Raw genomic sequence first — 20,755 nt, forward strand, 5'->3', positions numbered from 1 at the left:
GGGAGCGTGGTATTCTGAGGGTATAACACGAGGCGGGCAGTGGCGTAATGCAGGCCGCTGGCATACGGAGGGGAGGGTGCACAGGGAGGGTCAGAAACCAAGGGGACAGTGGCTTAATGAGGGTCAGCAGCGAACAGGAAGGACAGCGTGAGGTACGAAGAGCAACAACTGCTGGGCCGCAAGCCGAAGGATGGTTTCGTGGAGAGCATCAGGCGCAGTCATAGACCCCCACCAGGGGGTCCAGTGCGCAGAGAGCGCTAACTAAAGGGACGTGCTTTGAGGAGCTACAGCCTACGGATGAAGGCCAGAGTCGGGGTGGGTGCAAGAGTAAAAAGAGAAAGAAAGAAAAAGGCATGCAATGGGACATCTACTGGGGGCGCATTTACACCGAGGACAGCGGCATAGGGACATGAGGGGCGGGGCACAGTGAGCATTTCTGAGGAACATACGCTGAACAAGCGCTCGCCATGACGTTTTCGTTTAGCTTTTTCTGCCGTCCCACTTGGACGGCCACGCCTGCTAAAAGGTTACTTATCTTTATGGGGCCATGTGTTTGGCCCCATAAAGATAAGAAACATTATGCAGCAGAAGGAAAGCAGGCGAGGCCGTCCAAGTGGGACGGCTCAAAAAGCAGAGCGAAAAAGTCACCAACAGCTTTTTCCCAATGGCTGGCCGCCGTTTAGCATAAACGGTGATGCCGGCCAATGGGAAAGAGGGGCGGGGCTTAAAGCCCAAAACGTTAAATCTCGCCAGCGAGACTACACATGTACGCAGCCTACGCTGGCGAGACCTAAAAAAGAACCTCCTGACAGAACCCAGGACCCCACTCTGCCTTGCTTGCTGCAGTACCACTAGGCGGTGGGGTTGCCCTCAGGAACCTGCACCAGCTCCCTTTGATAGATGCCAGGAAGGCCATCAATGCCAGACGAATGGACCATAACTCGCACAGATTGATATGGAGTCCTCTGATCTCCATCAGATGGCCTGTCCTACCCAGCAGTGTTGCATCTTGTCATCACTAGGAGGGGAAGGGAGAGGTCCATTTGTGGCCAGACAACACTTCTGATCATCTGCACAATCTGAATGGAATCAGCCAGATTTCCTGGCTGTTGAGCCCATTGGAACCAAAGATTCCATTGCATAGCCACATATGCAACTTGGAGAAGTCAAGGAAGATGATACAGGAGGCTTTAAAATTTCAATAAATTTCATAGCTGCTCTTACTGAGATCTTGGATCAAAGCTGAAACATCGGGATCATAGCTGAATGCCCTGAATTAATTAAAACCGAGGAAAGGCACTGAACTGCACTGTATCCAAGACAGCCTCAATGAAGGGAAGTCTCTGTGATGTAGTAAGGTGCAACTTAGTCTCATTGATCGAGAACACCAGCCTTGTCAAGAGGTTCATTGCTATCTGGAGTAAGGCTATGACTGGGGTGAACTCACCTTCAACAGCCAGTCATGTGGGGTAAGGGAAACTGGTATCACCACCCTCCGAAGATAAGAGGCAACCACCGCCTTCACTTTTGCGAACAGCCGAGGGGCGTCAAAGATTCCAAAACAGAGGACAGCAAACTGAAAATTCTCCTGTCCGACCTTGAAAACACAGATAACGTCTGTGGGAATGCAAGATGGGTATATGAAAATACGAATCCTGCAGAGATACCATACAGTTGCCTGTGTCCACAGCAGACAGAATATGGGCCAGGGTAAGCATTTCCGAGTAGTCCTTCTCCAGGAAGGCATTCAGAGGGCATATATCCAAGATAGGCCGATGGCCTCCATCCTTCTTTAGCATGATTAAACAGCCAGATTAATAACCCATACCATTTCTAAGACTGGGCAAACACACATGATGGCTCTTTTGGAGAGTAGAGCTTGCACTTCTAGCAACAGATTGGACAGGTGCTCCTCTGAGTTTCGCTCTAGTATGAGAAGAAGGTGCAGCAGGACAGAAATAAAAAGTGGGGCACAGCCATGCTGAAGAATTTGGAGGATTCATCTATCGGATGTAATGTATCACCACCCTGGAAGAAAACTGCTGGATCCTGCCTCCCACAGAGTGGATGTGCACCTCTAAATGCTAGTTGCTGCAGCAAGGGAAGGGGATTGGTGCCTTGGTGACCTGCGCCCATATCCACATCTCTGATCTCGAAATAACTGGGGCAAATGCAACAGGGTATGGAGAGTCAGGTGTTGTCTATACGCCAGCCCATTAGTGTAGAGTCGAAATTTCCTAAACTTGTGAGGAAACTTAAGGTAGGGGCCAAAAGACCCAATAAGCGTGCCACTCCTCTACTTTCCTTGAAAAGGTCCAGGGCAGAATCCACTTTCTTAGAACGTCTCCAGAGAAACCTGCAAATCGCATGCATGGTAACAAAGCATTATATTGGTGCTAATTGCTCATTCCAGAGAATTGTAGAGTCAAGGCCAGCAGAAATCTCGTATTTGGCCACATCTTGAACATCCTGAAAGGTCTGAACTAGTGATGGCCCAAGATTTTCCAGGACCACAGGCAAGATCTTGCTGTCCATTTCCCAGAGGGCTCGTGCATAGCAGCCCAATAAACAAACTGCTTTGACTGACTTCAATGGACTCATCTTGGGGTGGTTAGAAAAGAATTGGTGTTCACCTTTCTGGTGGAAGTCTGCACAACTTGGTTCTCTGAAGTGGGGGATGATTAGTGAGGAAATTAAGGGCACCACGCACCAGTCTATAGTTATCTGGCTACGAGCCTAGCCACAGATGAACAATAACAGGGTTTTATCTGGGTACCCATTAAGGAGTCAGAGAAGGCTTCACTTAACAGAAGCAAAAGCTCATAAGTGGTTGATCCAGGTTGCCAAAATTCTGCAAGTACGCTTAACTTCGATGGAAAACAGTGGCAGGGGTTTCATGAGGGGTAAATCATCACCCCCAATATCATACCTGGGTCAGAAGAAGAGCCAAAGAAACAATGGAGTCTCTAAGAATGGGTCTGTGGTAGTACAGGAGCAGACTCTGGTTGAATACAAACTGTAGGAAGCTGGCTCTTTATATAATGGGCCACAAAGAGTTAGAATGTGCAAAGATTCCAGGCAAATCCCAAAGTATTTACAGAGGCACAAATGACACCCCAATTGCTCTCTTTTGTGGTAGTGTGGGCGAGCAGGTAGGCATATCAGAATGTAGTGCTAAGCAATTATTGCACACACAAAGTCAGTAAGAGAGACTACACTTAAAGAAATCTGACACCAATTTATAACAAGCATTGGCATAGCCAATAGGTCTCGCCTTTGGGGCCTTATAAGTGTTTAACCATACAACAGTTAATGTTGTTACACCAAGGATATTGTGCTGCATAACTAAATACTTATAAGGTCCCAAAAGCGAGACTAATTGGCTATGCCAATCCTTGTATTATATAAGACTGCTAAGACCCCATAAGCTGTATTTTACCCAGACCTAAAAATGAATGCTTCAGATGAAAATGTAGGGCACTGCGCCTAAAATGGCCCACCCGGCTTACGTCACCATGGCACCCTAGGTTCCGCAGTCGTAGTGCATGGACTAAAGAGATATTATATGCATCATTGAGAAATTCAAAAGGTACTTTGAGGATTTAAAAAAAAAACAACAAAAAAAAAAACAGGTAATTGTGTCTTGCATAAATAAATGCTAAGTGTTCCATACCGCAAGTGCCGTGCTAATACATCCAGTCTCCCGGATGTTGGTAATAAGGAGAAAAAAAAACAAGTATGTAAGAAAGAAGACGCGATTTCAAAGGCTCAAGGGATTAACCTAAAAAAAATAAAAAAAAATCTACAGGAATCTATTTGCAAATGGTTTATCTACAGAGTTACGATAATTTTTCACGCAGGGCCCATTTCTGATAAAAATAATTACAAGTGAAACTCCGTGAATTTAAGAACATGTTTTCGACGAGAGTGTACTGGTTTAGATATTTTTTATTTGACTCCCTGCCAGTCAGGCAGGATAATGCAAAAGAAACGTTGACTTTTTTTTTTTTTTTAAACAAATGACATTCAGCAGTCATATCGGAAGTAGTGTTACACCATGCTCTGCTTGAAAGGAGCTCACGTAAACATTTACAAATCAACCTGGATGACGACTAGAGCCAAATTAATTTTTCCTTGCATTTATAGCTGGAATCTTGAATTCCAGGTTGCAATACATGTTTTGGTTTAGATATAACGTAGGCGGCAGAGAGGGGGTGGAAAGAGAATGTGAAGGGCAGCGCTGCATTAGTGCAAGTTGAAATGTGGTCAGACAGACCCAGCAATACACAAGTGTTGCGGCCCCATATCTTAACAGGCGCGCGCCTCGCACTGAAAGATTAAACAAGCAGGAAGTGGAATAAGGGGGTGGGGGGGTAGGGCACGTCGCGCGCACTAAGGTGGAGAGAGGCACGCAGGCTGGCAAATGGTGTGCACTTTCGCAGCCGCTTTGATGTTCAGAGTGGCTGCGCGGCTCACTGAGAACATCAAAAGCAGCCGCAAAAGTGGTCACGCAGGCTGACAAATGGTGCGAGCGCCCGGCGCACATGCACTCTAGCTGGAGGCCTGAAAAAAGCCTCTAGTTAGCATTTCCAAAACACGCTCACTAAAACGCTTGCCAGAGCAGCGCTAAAGCGCTGGCTCAGGCGTGACCTAAAAATGACATACTTTTATATGAATTTAGATAGCAAGATCGGAATCAGGCAAGTACTTTTCGAGTTAGAAATTTTTCGCCATAAGTTGGCAGGGTATGCTCAGACGTGAGTCCCTTGCTCACTTTGCCACTGGATTCAAGCAAGCCTGGCTGAAGACGGCTGAAATGCCAGAAACCGGTCCTAGGAAGCTTGTTTCCCGTCCAGGGAAGGCAGGGCTTGGCAGTTCGGGCTGGACTGTTCCCATGAGGCACAGGGTCAGACTGATTTGCATATGGCCATGTTTGAACTGGGGTGGCAGAGTGGGCTAAAGAATGGTGATGGATCAAACCCAGATCTGTTGACTGGGTGTGAGTGTTCGATTGGTTCTGATGCTCCGTCCATCACCACCCCCTTTTGTACTGCTTTGTTCGCCATAAGTTGGCAGGGTATGCTCAGACGTGAGTCCCTTGCTCACTTTGCCACTGGATTCAAGCAAGCCTGGCTGAAGACGGCTGAAATGCCAGAAACCGGTCCTAGGAAGCTTGTTTCCCGTCCAGGGAAGGCAGGGCTTGGCAGTTCGGGCTGGACTGTTCCCATGAGGCACAGGGTCAGACTGATTTGCATATGGCCATGTTTGAACTGGGGTGGCAGAGTGGGCTAAAGAATGGTGATGGATCAAACCCAGATCTGTTGACTGGGTGTGAGTGTTCGATTGGTTCTGATGCTCCGTCCATCACCACCCCCTTTTGTACTGCCCCATATCTTAACAGGCGCGCGCCTCGCACTGAAAGATTAAACAAGCAGGAAGTGGAATAAGGGGGTGGGGGGGTAGGGCACGTCGCGCGCACTAAGGTGGAGAGAGGCACGCAGGCTGGCAAATGGTGTGCACTTTCGCAGCCGCTTTGATGTTCAGAGTGGCTGCGCGGCTCACTGAGAACATCAAAAGCAGCCGCAAAAGTGGTCACGCAGGCTGACAAATGGTGCGAGCGCCCGGCGCACATGCACTCTAGCTGGAGGCCTGAAAAAAGCCTCTAGTTAGCATTTCCAAAACACGCTCACTAAAACGCTTGCCAGAGCAGCGCTAAAGCGCTGGCTCAGACGTGACCTAAAAATGACATACTTTTATATGAATTTAGATAGCAAGATCGGAATCAGGCAAGTACTTTTCGAGTTAGAAATTTTTTAAAATGGACAGAGTGCAATTTTCTGAAGCAGTACTGGTATCCTATAGTGGAAAGACATACACTGCATACAGGTACTTCACAACGACTTACGGGACCAGTCTCCTGGACTTACGGTAAGTATGGGGTAAGGTGCACGCCAGCAACAAGTCACCGTGGGCCGCCAGGTGCAGAGGTGCTTTTCAGCGTTGGGAGCACAATGTTATCCTGGGAGACAAAAACATGTACTGCATTCAGGCACTTCACAGCAACTTACGGGACCAATCTCCTGGACTTAAGGTGAGTATGGCCACCTCGGTGTCTGGGTGCAGAGGTGTGTTAGGCCATCAGGTGTCCCATTCACTTGTATGGAGAATTGTCGGGTTGCAAAAAGGCTGCAAGCTGGGACTGGGAGAGCAGTAAGGCTGAACCAACAAGGGGGCTCAGGTCTCGCAATGCTCGGAACGTTGCGACACCTCTGGTCCTCTTCTCCTCAGGCCATAGCGCTGAGTCCACTGCGGGCTACACCCCAAGGTAGGCTTTGTCTCTGTAGGGTCAAGGGACCACGCTGGCATTGTTGGCCCACTTCAACTTGGGCTACGGGGCACAGGTGCAGTCGTGCTTTCCTGTGTCGGATTGCCAGGGTTCCGAAGTCTTCACAGTTCTTTTGGAATGCCTGCAGGGAAGCAGCTCCGCTACACCCCTGGAGTTCCAGGGTCTTTGTTGAAGGTAGCCAGCCCTCACAGGCCACAGCAGCTGCAGGACGGGATGACTTTAGCGCAATCTGAGGGGGGGGGGGGGGGGGAGGAACAGCAGACAAGCCGGCAGGGCTGTCGCCAAGTCAGTTGCTTCTCTGCAGTCCTTGCTTCTCGTGGCTCTTCAGTGGTGTTCTTAGGTTAGCAGGAATCTTTTTTCCTGTTGTCATGGGCTCCCCTAAATACTAGATTTAGTGGCGTTAGGGGAGTGTAGGGTAGTAGCCAATGGGCTACTTAGCCCCTAGGGTCAATACGTCTCCTATATGACCACTTCCTGTGAGAAGTGGGCATAACCCTGTCCCAGAGTTTCCAATCCTACGATCACCAAGATAGCAGACCTTGAAATTTCATATCCACATCAGGTAGCCAACTTATATGTGGAACTAGCTTGAGGATGGACGCGCCACTCGGACTACTAATTTCCCCCACCTGTCCTGGTATCAAATAGGCACTGGTCAGGGGGGTTGGCATCCACTTACCTCTGAGGGAAGCCTGGAGGAGGAGTAAAACATCTCTCTCCAGAGCAGGCATTGTTCCAGACCCCCTGAGAACGTGGACTCTCAACCCTGGGGGTCAGAAACTAGTCTGTAGTGTCAGGCTGGGCCGGACCAGTCAGCCAGCACACTAGAGAGATGGTAAGCTTCAGGGGATACCTTTAAGATACCCTCTGCGTGCATATAATAAATCCATCACTGGAATCGGTGTGGGTGTGTTAATATGAGGTGTTTGATACCAAACACCATAGGTTTCAGTGAAACTAATATGTAGCTGGGGAACTCGCTTTCACCTATGCCCAGTACATACCTTAAGGAGACTTCACTGCTCTTTTGTAACGTCTAGCAATAGAACTAGACATCACGGGCATATTTACTCATGCAGAGATGTCCTCATATAAAATATAATGCAACCTGCCTTAGGGTCACAGGACTGCTGTAAGGGTGACTTACATATATTTGATGCAGTGACTGTGGCATGGCACACAGGAGTGTGCTGTGTCAGGTTTTCACTCGTGGTTTGCACCAAGTCACGCAGCCTGCAATGGCAGTATGGGCGGAATTTGTGTGGGAGTCCCTTAGAGTGGCATAAGATATGCTGCAGCCCTTTGGGACCATCTTTAGCACTCATGCCCTAGGTAACCGGGGTACCATTTACAAAGGGACTTACATGGGTGCTAAAGTTCTCAGTCAACAGTAGCACAATTAGACACCTTGTTCTGAGGGAGGAGCACTGGCACGGAGGTCTGGTTAGCCGGCCTCATAGCACAAAAACTGCCATCTAGTAGCTAAAAAAGGGGCAAAAAGTGGGGAGATAAACAAAAGCAGAGTTCCCTAAACAAATTCCCCCCATCCTCTTTTCGTTAAACGTTGTTCCCCTTTTCTACACCTTTTAAGTCTACTCTCCCTTTGTGGCCTCCTTGTACTAACAGCACCTGCAGAAACCTTGGGAGAGGACTGTCACTGGCCCAGTACCTCTTTAGGGCTCAGACCAACCTCTGGGACCTGTTGTGCAGTATGAGATTCGGAGTGGGACTTCAGTTGGCTCTAAGCCAGTTTAGGGTCGGACACCGAAGCCAGCCCTGAACTCCCTTCCAGCATCAAAGACAGTCAGACCGACGCAGGTTATGGTTATAAGTCTGCATTGAGTTGGTACAGGGCCCGTGACTGGAACAAGCAGGTCAGGCAGATTCACTGAGTAATCCAACTGAGGACCACTGAGGATCCTTGGGCCAAAGGCACCCATAAGAGCGCCAAAAATGGTCCAGAAGGAAAGGAACCGATGTCAGCGCATGGGTGGCATTTATAAGTGGCTCTGCCGATCACTTGCCTTGCAGTTCCGAGCCATCAATAGCCGTGCAGCACCACGCCGGAGTTTCGGTGTTAATTCAGTCTGGCACCTGTGGAATATCCGAAAGGTGAGGAATCTGCAGTTTGAAGTATCAATCAGAAGCAGCAAATCATACACAGTCAGAAGATTTTGAGCCAGAAACCCTGGCTGAATTCTGAAATATGTTGTACCAAGTCAATAAAGCAATTACTTGTGGTGCATGCATATCCCGCAAGGAAAAACGTCAATGAATACAAGCCTACGCCAAACTACAGCAGTTTAAAAAAGCTGCCAGGCAGCTGATGCAATTCATATTGATCAATCAAATTGAAGAATCAAAGTTCACGTGGCAAAAAATTGAAATACTTTCAGATTTGTGTAACTTGAAGCTCATTTAATTTGTTTTTCGTTTGCATTTGGAAACCTAGTCCTGCATTTTTGTTTTATTTCAAATGCAAATACTAACTTTTTACCTGTAAAGTGGATTCCCCAGCAAAGGCAGCTTTTATGGATTCCCAGGATATAGGAATATCCCTCTAACTCAAGGAAATAGGTCTTAATTATCGAACCACGTAACCCAAATTGCGATTCAGTAACAAGCCACCGAATCTCAATTTGGGCTTTGTACATCCCTATAGGCATTTTTGCGGTTGCAACCGACCGGATTCTGGCCACTTGCGACCTCAAAAATGCTTTGTACATGTAGCCCAATATCCTATAAAATGAAGCAAGGATCTTACTGATTTCTTAATGTTTTGGACGGGTCTCAGTTGTGAAGGATGCTGCACGCTCATTGCATGCTTTTGTGCTTCAATAAGGCAGTCATTAAAAAAGCTCTAAGTGCAATCCCTGCAGGTGGAAAAGCACTTTCAACAACACCCCATAGTGGAGGCAACTGTGTTGGTACTATCGATCTCCATGACAAATTGCATCTATTATCCATGCTTCTTCCTAAAGAGTACGTGGAAAAAGCATGTTGGAAAGCTGCAAATGCTAACCAGTATCCTAAATGCAAGGCGCCATAATCTGTGCCAGAGCTACCACATTAAAGGTGTCTATCAAGAAAGACTGTTTCAGCCTGCATATGCCTCAGTTGGCTCTGCTGCACAGTCTTCAGGTGGATACTGACATACGAAGCCTCTCTTGGTCTTTGTCGCTCCCTCTGTAGCAACTTGGTAACTTCAAATGTAGAAGCAGCGTGCCTGTAAGAGCTCCAGTTGTGTCTTTTAAAGTTTTGATGGGAGAGAATGCCGAGCTTTTTCCTGGGGGAAAGCTCGAGGCATGACCTTCTAAACGTATTAGCAATTCACAAGTCTTGAATTTTGTTGAGCACAAGGCGGATAGTCTTTCTTCCGAGGGAAATACACTCTGAGAGAAGAGAATCTGCACTCACTGAAAGAATTCCACTTCCTTTTCTTAGACAAAACAGATTGCTTGATGATCTTGTCTCTACATCAATTCTGTGATTCTTGGAAGAGGAGACGAAGGAACATTTTAATTTTGCCGACTGCCCCACCTTGAATGCTTTAAACATTTGGCAAATGTTAGTAAAGATATATATAGAAGGGATAACATTGAAGCAGTTTGCTAGTACCTGCTATGTGTTGTAGGTCTCAAGGGATTCATCTAGGCTATCCTATGATTATTTCTGATATTAAAGGAGTTATCACAAGAATAAAGCAAATCTGCACTAGGTCGTAGCAACCTTCTATTTTTTATTTGTGGTATGTTCCAAAACCAATGCGAAAAATAGTAACAGTCACACAATCTTAACAGTGAAGAAACAGGAGAATCGCTTACCATCAGTGGAGTGGCAGTGCTATAATCAGAAACGACAGCTTGTGCCATCAAACGAACAGGCTTGCCGCGGGTCTTTTTGGACTTCAGTAGGAGGTAGGTTGCAGTGGTCTGGTCATAATTCCACTAGAAACAAACCATTGCATACAACGTTTTTGGGTGCCATAAATGCAATGAGCATCTTGTGATATAAAGCAATCAAATGTAGTAATTTCTTAATCTAGTGCCTTTTGGTGTGTGTACAACTATTTGTGTATTAGCTCTCTTTACGTTAAAAATCAATATACCAATTTTATGGTTTATGCAGCATATTATACAATACATTTATCACCCAGGCATTGGTACAATGGCCTAACAGATAAGTACAGACAATCGGGGAAAGCTAAGCAAAGGCTCTGAAAAAGCCAATTTTGTGAGCACATTTAAATATCATGCCAGTAATGTGTTAGGCAGCATTTCTTGAGAAGCTTCATTAGATAAGTCACTGATCTTGCATTTGTCTGTACCAGAAAATATTTTACAGCCAGAACGTTGGGCGCAAAAGCAATCAAAGCATACAGAAGTTAACAGCTCTGTGATAAGTTAGAAAAAAAAAATGCAGGACTCTTTTTCCAATGCATTATTTAGACCACTGACTGCACTGGAAAAACGACTTTAGCAGTTTGAGCCGGGTAAGGCCAGGGTGACATAGCATGTAGCCATCTCCCACATCACCATGGCACCTCACTCCTACTTTAGCAATACAGAGAGCGACTTGAAATACCAGTAAGCCTACAGCCAAGTCAGGAAAGATGGGCACTAACAAGAAAGCAAGCCTAGGGTCTAATATAAATTGCTTCAGGTGAGTAACTTTTCATTATTTATGCTCATCTTACTAGTAACAAACTGGAGAAAACAGTTACCAAGCTGAGAACATTGAAAGAGCTTTATGTTGGCAGCTCCAAGAATAAGGAAAACAAATTCCAGAAGAATGCATCCAATTTAAGCATTCATTCACTTTGCATTCCGAGTATGCAGCCGCGGTCCGAGCAGGTAACGGCGGTAGGACCCGGTGAGAGGTTATTTCGAGGAACGATGCATAAGGAAAATTAAATGTATAATTCATTTTCCCTCAACATCGTCCCTCGAAATCCCCCCCTTACCCGGCCCCACCGCTGTTACCTGCACGGACCGCGGCTGCGAATATGGAATTCATAGGAGGCAAAAAGGGAAGCTAAGCCACCAAAGTAGGTCAGTGTTACAAAAACCTCTCTCTGAATTATTAGTGGGAGGAATAAGGGCGCCTTTACCAGTTTTACAGAGTGCTGCACCAATCTCCTAGGCCTCCCTCTGAGAAGAGGTCGTCGGTTTCAGCGGGGGCACATTATATCAGGCGTGGTCTCAGTTTAGATAAAGGGAGGCTGGAGAAATCAGAGCAGTAGTAGAAGCAGAATGATTCAAAGGCCTCTTGCATCTGTAGAACACCAACAAAAACGTATAATACAACAGTATGAGCATAGGCTGCTTCTCTGTGTGCACCCAGATATTGTGTAGCATAGCGCAGATAGAAGACCCATTCACAAAGAGTGTGACACTGCAGATTGTAGCAGCACTTGATAAAGCGGATATAGATGCCCTTTCCCCCCTCCACCAATAATCGAAGTAAACACCTCATCAAGACTGCACCCAAGCTAACCTGGGAGGCGCTGCAGGCGCTCCCGAAGGGTTGCTTACCATTTGCGGGAAGCCTCCTGTGCATCGTGGTCTGCTACGTCACAGCACTCAGACTCACCCAACAAGGGAAGCTCATGGGTATCCACTGTGCATTAATCTAGAATGAGCAGTGAAGATGGTGCTGCTACATGCATGGCCATGAGTTGGGCAGTGGTGAAATGCTGGAGCGGCAGCAGTGGCACATGAGTACGACTGATGCGCCCTGCATCGGAGAGAACCCAGGTTGCCGTCAGCACCCGCACTCTTTTGGATTCAGACATACCACCCCACTGGACTTCAATACTCTGAGGAGCCTACCTGGAGAGAATAGATGCTCAACAAACACATTGAATTAGCACAAAAAGACAGTCGTCTTGAGTGATAGCCCTCCCATCGGGAGGCGAACCTACAGAAGAGAAAATGCAGACATGTACCCAGCACAATTTTCCGCATGAATTATTCAGAGATGCCCCGATACTCTTGACAAAATCTAGACTAACCCTCTGTAATTATTTACCTAATCTAGGTACAATATGGACAGCCATGGTGGAAGTAAAAATAGCCACTCATTTGTCCTATGTTTGCTACAGCAGTCTTCATGAGACAATCTATATAGTGCTGTGGAAATATGTTCATACATTAGGAATTTCACTGATGCAATGGGGTGTACTCATTTTATGTAATGAAACCTATGCAGCTGTTCTCTCGTAAATTGCTTTATGAAGTAACTATTCACATGTAGAGAGATCAGCTACCCTGGTGTCTTGTGGACTTGTATCCATTCCCCTGCCTCAAAAAACATATTGAAAAGGTTACTTACTGCAAGAGAAAGCTAAAACGAGGGGAAATGTTAAGACCGTGTTAGGACCTGGGGTGAAGCAGCCTAGAAAAGACAACTGAACTCTCTGCCCGTGCCACTGGGTTCAGTAGAAAAGGAGATAATATTTTTACCCCTAACATTTGAATACAGATGTATGACAGTGACACACTTGCTAATCTGTCTGGGTGCCAGGTGAAAACATGGATCATTGCTAACTTTGCCTTCTTAGTAATTAGTGCAATTTTTGCACAACTCTAAAATGAATTAAACTGAGCCCCCTCCATTACCTACATCTCAAACAAGCGCCTTTTGAACCTCTTTAATGGCAGAGTCACATTTCTCTTTTTAATAGGCAAGTGGATAGACTGTTGTACCACCTTAAGGCTTCTGGTTCTCCCTTGCCCTAATACCTTTTAAAAAACACAACACTCGAAATGTCACAAAACATGCATCCCTTGAGTTATACTGAAAAACATCTTGGACACCTTTCAGGTTTAAACATGGGATAAGCCCTGAAATCGCAGTGGTGTCAGTCCCGGAAGACTCATGAACTGGGTTGAATGTGAACAGTGCAAGGCCACACTTTCTTACACGAGTTGCTTTCTTTCTTGGAGAACATTCTCAACGTGTTGTGGTCCCTTGTTTTCAGTCCTCATCAGAAAACCTACCTGGGGCTAGGTTGGTTGCACAGGATTCTGCTGTCCACCCTCTACACCATTTCCAGTGGTGACCCTCAAATTTCATTCTCCACTCATGTAGGGGACACTTCCATGTAAGCTAATGATGCTCCATGTCATAGCGGCCCATGTGCGGTGCCTAGTTAATCAGTCATACGACGACACCGTCAAAACTTCAGTGACATTTTCAAATTCTCTCTCTCAGGTCAGTCACTGCGACACTACCATGGAAATATGATTCTTGTTTTGACCCATTAGTTTGTCAGACTAGATATACAGCCCATCACAAGCCTGGGCCACTCTAATTTGGACTTCTATTCACTAAAGCCACTTGCAATTTCAATAGAAACATGGCTGTTCGTGGTTGTTCTGTCTGTGGCGCACTCACGCGCAAACAGTGCCACAATACCATGACCGGGTGAACACATGCTTTACAAAACATAGATAACTATACATAAACTCGTCCATTAAATAGCTTTGTGCTGTAATGGCAATTTCTCACATCTTGAGCTCTGCTAGCCTGTATTCGGGAGCTGTTGGTCTTTTAGTTTGTAAACAGGAGGGCTATGGCCTTTAGGGCACTAATACTGCCGTTCTCAATCTCAGGAGAGATTTTCCAGAGAAGGTGGTTTGCGAAAGATAAAATTCTCAGTTTGTGATGCGTTCTAGAGGATTTAAAGAAAATAACAAGCAAATATGTTATAATGCATTAGCTTACTGCATCGGGCTCCTGCTGTTGGCAATTGTGCGGCTATAAATGCCAGGAAAATACCACCCAAAAGCCTGGCAAGCTGATATCCAATTGCGCATCGATAAAAGCGCTGTTAAGGTCTTCCAAAATTCAATTTATATACATCACACAATTAGGCCAGTTAGGACAGATTCCTTAGGCATTCTTGGATGAAATAAAAAAAAAAGAATGGAACTGGCCTGTAGCGAGAAGTGTAAAATCACTAATGCTAGCTTTACTGGCTTATCAGTGGTTCTTTTTCATCGTAATGAGTCTCCTACGTCAGTGCTTTAGAGGAGAAACACCTTGGGCGAGGACACAGCCCTCCCAATCCATTTCTCATTCATTCACTCACTCACTGGTTCATTGTCGCCCAGCCAGTAATGGTTCAGGTTAATACTTCAGGTTAATTATCGGTTTATTCTCCAGCCAGGACGTTGTGATTCTCCTGTAAACTTCCATTTGTTTTTACTTACATTTAAAAAGAGCCATCGGGGTTCTTTGGCTTTCCTAAGGAATTCCCTTCCCCCATGGAATTGTTTGTTACCCTTAAATATTTTTTTTTAAGAAGACAACTCTTTTTTGCAGAGATCAATTTTTTAGGTGCCAAGAAGCTGGTAGGTGTTTAATGCGCTTTACACATACTTTCTCATTGTCAGTCATTCATAGCCCCAGAGTCAAAGCCCCTTTCAGCCTACCTAGGGTTGATCTGGACAGAAAAGCATCCACGCCTCATACTAATTGTAAAAAAGCCACTGGAGGCTGGTCATTCAAGTAGTGAATTAAACAAGGACTTAAGGTTGCCAATGCAGAACCTAATATCAATATGCTACATGCATTAGAGTCAATCAGACCCCACAATTACAGATAACAAATGCACTGTTACTGGTTGAACAGAAGAGGATGAAGCCTATGGGAATGCAATGCATCCTCTTCTGTCCAGGGAACAGAGATACTTGCTGTAAAAAAAAAAAAAAAAAAAAAAAAAACAGTCAGTGTACTATTCGCATCATAAGTTAGAAAGCACAATACACCAGCCAGTCCAGCCTGCCCCACAAACGTGTAGGGGAAAGAACAGCAAGGTACTCTACAGTTAGGGGGCAGAAATGCAATTGGCTGGCGAGAGGAATATTCCCTGGATCATCTGGTAGTCTGCGGGTACTAGGCAGCATCAGTGGTGGATACATGAGTATCATAAGGTCTTATGTACCATCTGACAGCAATGAGATAATCAAGTTCCCGTTCTACTACTTCCCTTTCAAACAGTTGAAGCTGACTTCAGGACTACCCCACACACATTCAGTAGTTAGGCAGAACTTACTTTACAAACAGGTCATTTACAGATTTACACAAATGATGGATGTTAGATTTGGGGGTCTCTAGTTGGCACAGGTATGCACTTGTGACAAATAGGGACCCTTGCCTCTAATCAGGGTAAGGGGGTACACCCCTAAAATAACCCCTGCTCACCCCCTTGGTAGCTTGGCATGAGCAGACAGGCTTATCTCAGAGGCAGTGTGTAAAGCATTTGTGAACACATACAGTAACCAAGTGACAACACTACAAATGGACACCACACAGGTTTTATATCAAAAATAAGTATTCTTTATAGTTTATATAGATTTACCACAAGACCATTAAACGACAAAAACACACAATACTGTTACTTTAGATGGTAGGATTTTGCTTAGTTCTCTTAAGTTCTTAAATGCAACACTTTAAGTCAATGTACCTTTTAGACGCGACACGCAGGGCAACGAAAGTGTTGCAACGATGTTGACTCGATTACGTTTTTGGTGCAAAGAAACAAAGACATTAAGATCTTCCAGATGCGGTACGCTTCTCCGATGTTGCGAGAAGACTCGACGCTCCAGCTGCGTCACCCTTTACGCGATGAGACGACAGCGGCCTTGGCAGCGACACTCTTCTCCGACGTTTGCGAGACGCTTCCGCTCGATGCGATGTTGCAGCGGCGACAATCGACACCCCTTTACGCGATGCAACGACAGCAGCTCCGACGGCGGCACGCTTCTCTGTGGATGCGAGGCGCTTTTCTTGATTCGGTGCAATGCGTCAGCTACGATGGCGACACGCCTCTTCGGCGTTGCCAGACACTTCCTGGATGATGCGAGACGCTTCCGCTCGATGCGATGCTGCAGCGGCGACACTTTACGAGATGCGACGACAACAGCTCCGATGGCGGCACGCTTCTTGAGTCGCGCTTCCAGCTCCTTGCGACACACAGTCCCTCAGAAGGCCCAACAGCAGCAGCAGGCAAGAACTCTGGGGAGCTGGGGGGTGAAGTCTGTTGTTCCTGAGACTTCAGCAGGAGGCAAGCTCTATTCCAAGCCCTTGGAGATCCTTCACAAGTTGAGCAAAAGTACACACAAAGTTCCTTTCTCCTCTCTTTGGTAGTAAGGCAACCATTGCAGGCCAATCCCCCAGGTTCAGGGATAATTTCCTCCTCAGCTTCTTCTGGTTCCTCCCTCAGCAGAGGTTCTTCTTGTTTTCCCAAAGTGATCTAAATTCTTGGGATCAGGGTCCCAATATTTATATCCAGAAATCCTTTGTTCTCTGAAGGCAGAGGGGCCTTTGCCCAGTCCAAACCAGTTCCTGAGCACTCTGTTTACCAGACTTCTCCTTTCCTGTCACAGTACAGGGCAGAAACATTAGACGCCCCACAGGAGGTGGAGCCAGCATTGTGGAAGGCAAGTACAGCCATGGAGCACTTTGTTGACAGGATTCCTTCTCTTCATTCACTGTGCAGGGCAGAGACATCAGCCGCTCCCCAGGAGGTGGAGCCAGCATTGTGGAAGGCAGGCACAGCCCTATTCAGGTCCCAGGTGCAACTCCTCCCACCCATCTGGATGCAGATCTCTCTATTCACCACTGGGGCACCTCACCCTGTCTCCTGGAATTCCCCAGCCCTGCCACTCAAACTCAAGACAAAGGAATACACAGCCTAGCAGAGGCAGGTTTGGATGGTTAGACAAGAAAATGCCTACTTTCTAAAAGTGGCATTTTCAAACACAGAATGTTAAAACCAACTTCACTAAAAGATGTATTTTATCATCCTGAGTTCAGGCATACTAAATTCGAATTTCCACCATGTTCTCTGAGTCAGTTAGGATTATAAGATGTAATAACCAAACTGCCCATTCTGGCCTCTGGAGAACAGGTAGCCTTGCAATAGTGAAAAACGAAAATGGCTGTAATTCACTATTAGAACATGCCACACACGCCAGGGCATGTTCTACCGTATCCTTACAATGCACCCTGCCCATGGGATTACCATAGGGGTGTCTGATATGAACAGGGAAGGTTTAGGGACTGGGAAGTGGGTGCACTTGCCCAGTCAGCATGACAGTACCAGACTGCACGCAGGCTCTGCAATGGCAGACCTTAGATACACTTTTACAGGCTGCTTCTGTGGGTGGCACAACCAGTGCTGCAAGCCCACCAGCAGTATTTAGATTTACAAGCCCTGGGCACTCCTGGTGCACTGTACTAGGGTCTGACAAGTAACCCAAACCAACCAACCAATCATGGAATCACAAATCATACATTAATTTACAATAGGGAGCACTTGCACTGTGGCACTGGACAGCAGTGGCACAGTGCCCTGCGCTACTAACACCAGCAAAAACATGAGGCAACAGCGAAAAATGGAAGGGAGACCCACGCCAATGTGCCAGGTCTAACAATGGAGCACAGCAAAAAACAGTTGGCCATGGTTGGAAGAACAGAAAATAACAGAAGTAGAGATGAGCCGAGAAAGATATCTAGCAATCCAGTGTACAGGACTAAACACCTATAAAATGGTCAAACATCGTAATCAGGGCAACCTTTCCCACTTCAAGAACCTTCCCTGGGAGGAAACCTCCAGGCACATCAATTAAGCTGACGAGAGGCAACAATGTATCAAAATTGTTATTGAGGTGTCTGCCTCTTACCCAAGATTTTTTACAACTCAAGAGCCAAGCAGGAAAGGACATTGGGTCTGAGGTAATGAGGTAACAATCACGCCCAAATCCGAATAGCCACCAACTAGAAGTGAACTTGGGGAAAGAAACAGACAGATACTGCTGGTTGGTAGATGGTAAAGTGACTAGAGACCTAGGTCATACGTAACCAATATTCCTCAACTGCACGTTCTGATGATCTTAATAGGAATTTAGGCAGCAGTACACAATTATCAGACTGTTCAAGGGGTGCAAGAGCAAGTACCAAGCAGGTCCAGGACTTATTCAAGGAGCCAGAATTTGTTTGGGTCCCTCACAAATCACACCCAAGAGGGTCAGCAAACTTTGAGGGCTGTATCTAGGGAGCAGTTGTTCCTTAACAAGTTTCAAGTGGCAGGGTCACCTACTGGACTGGATGACCAAACTTTGCTACCTCTTGAGCCGTAAGTCACAGGACAATGAGTCAAATGGTTCTAATAATCAAGGCGCTCGGGTCTAGTAAACTGTGTCCACCACAGAGTCCTAGGGGAAAGTCCCTTGTGTTCATTTCTAAGGTAAATACAAGCATTCCTGCTCCAGGGACAGTATTTAGCTAAAGTCAGGGGCATTAGCAGGTCAGAGTCAATGAAAAAGTGAGACATTGTCATGTATCATAACTCTAGACAACCATCACAGTGCATTTCATCCCAGGCATTCCGCGAGAATGCATCCGGTGACCAGGGGAATGCTAAGTGGAGAGACTGACCGAAATCCAGAGTATGGTTGTCTGCTTTGCAGAGGAAATACCAACACAGAGCGAAAGAGCAGCAAGTGGTTGCAGAGATGTGTATTGCAGCAGGCAAAAGTAAAGCGAAACTGTTGGTTACTCTGGCAGCGTAGGAACCCAGTTTTCCACATATCTGCAAACTAGCAGAAAGTGGTTTTAGACCATACAAGAAGTGCAATTCTCAAGCCTCTCAGAAGGGTTACAGGCGTTTGCCCAGGGAAGGTACATTAATACTGCCAAGTACACCAGGATGAAGATGATAATTTGGTGTGGTTAACACTTTGGCCACCAGGGATACCATTCATGCAGTACAATAATCCCATCCATCCACTCTACACACAAACTCACATATGGGATAAAGTGAAGGTTCCCAGTTACAGGGAGCAGAACTGATTTGCCACAAAGTGGCTGAGGTGGCTCTGTAAATCTTCTTCCCCATCAATGCATCTATACCAGAAGAAGCCACCACTCACCAACTGATAGCAATCCCAAAGGAGGGTTGGGGCAGGTAGCAAACCTTCACTATGGTTGAGAACACTGAAGCAGAGCTAGGTGATCTGCTCCAAGAACTAAAAGTATGGAGCTCCTCTAGAGGGCTCACATAAATGTGAAGTCAAAAAAGGGTTGGGGGAGGAATAAGTGAGGAAAACAAAAAAAATAATACAGGTCAGAACAGTCATCAGTACAGTACGAGGGCATTTGTCCTGATCGTTTGGACTATCAATAAGGGGATTTGGTTGGTGGGGTGCTGGGTTTGGGGGTGGGCATGGAGAGATGGGGGTGTGGGTGGGGGAGAAGAGTGTGTTGAGTTACTCACTTTGGAGAAGTAATGTGAACATGTTTTAAGAGCATGTGTCCGGAACAGGATAAGGGTGAGCTCTACCCATTTTTTGTTTCAACTGTTCTACAAAAAGTATTGCTGGCTCTTTCTGCCAGGAGCTTTAAATATTGGAAAACAAAAAATTGGAGAGAAATCGAATCACTCTACGGTCCATAACAAACATTGCCTATTGACAGTATGAAAGTACCTTGGCACAAGCCGGTGTCGTGTTGTTTAGTCAAGCTCTGCTCCACTGTCGTACTATAAAGTAACCTTCCATCAAGATTGGCTTTAGAAATAATTTGCTTTACTGGCAAATCCTGAGCTGTGCACACAGCAGGTTACTCTTAAGCGTATTAACAAATAAACTAATCAAACGAGCACTAGTGGGCAACATGCCAAAACTACTGAAACGCGACACTACCAATAAGCTGTATGTATATGGTTAAGAGCTGTGAAAACAAAAAACGGCCTGCTTTGTTTAAACTGCATACAAAATTGCAGTTTCAATCTCTGGAGTGACAATTGTTACATAGGGTCAATATTTCCTTTTGAAATAAAGTGGAAAAAGGGATCAAGAAACTACTTGAACAGATGCTTCACTTGAGATTGGTTTCTTCTCTTCAGGACGATCTCACTTTATTATTCTGCAATCCTGACCCAGACTGTTGTATGCAAACATGCTCAGGGCTAGGGCAAACAAATTACAAACCACATGCACAAGACTATAGAGCAATTAAGCAGAGGACTCTTGCATACAGGGCAAAGAAATCTAAGGTGCAATTGCACAATACGTGATATTTAACATAAAAAAGTAGCATTTCAGATCAGCAAATGTTTCATTGATCGTTAAATGATAATCCGTCTAACAAACACCCGATTTTATTATTTTGAAAATACTAGCCATGTTTACAAAATCAGAAAACTGCACATGCATTAAGCCGTTCACAACTCACTCACCGCAGGGATCCTTGCACTGGTAAGCCTCAGTTTCCTCTTTGCTTCCAAATCATGCCACAACCTCCACTAACAGGCAGGAGTCTGCTTTAATATACCGCAGGCTAGTGCACAGCTCAGCATGGGGGATGCACAGAGGCAGGCGAAGAGCTGGTTCTACTAGA

The 20,755-nt window shown here is 45.9% G+C and overlaps 1 protein-coding gene across 1 annotated transcript in view; it reads right to left on the reverse strand.

Moving 5' to 3' along the window:
- MELK (maternal embryonic leucine zipper kinase) overlaps nt 1-20,755 on the reverse strand; it is a 196,000-nt gene that overhangs the window by 73,527 nt on the left and 101,718 nt on the right. The window contains exon 12 of the mRNA XM_085641101.1: nt 10,171-10,293. Within this exon, the coding sequence (XP_085497227.1) occupies nt 10,171-10,293 (123 nt within the window). The remainder of the gene's footprint in view (nt 1-10,170; nt 10,294-20,755) is intronic.

This window comes from Triturus cristatus, chromosome 2_2 (assembly GCF_964204655.1).
Source record: "Triturus cristatus chromosome 2_2, aTriCri1.1, whole genome shotgun sequence".
NCBI classification, from domain to species: domain Eukaryota; kingdom Metazoa; phylum Chordata; class Amphibia; order Caudata; family Salamandridae; genus Triturus; species Triturus cristatus.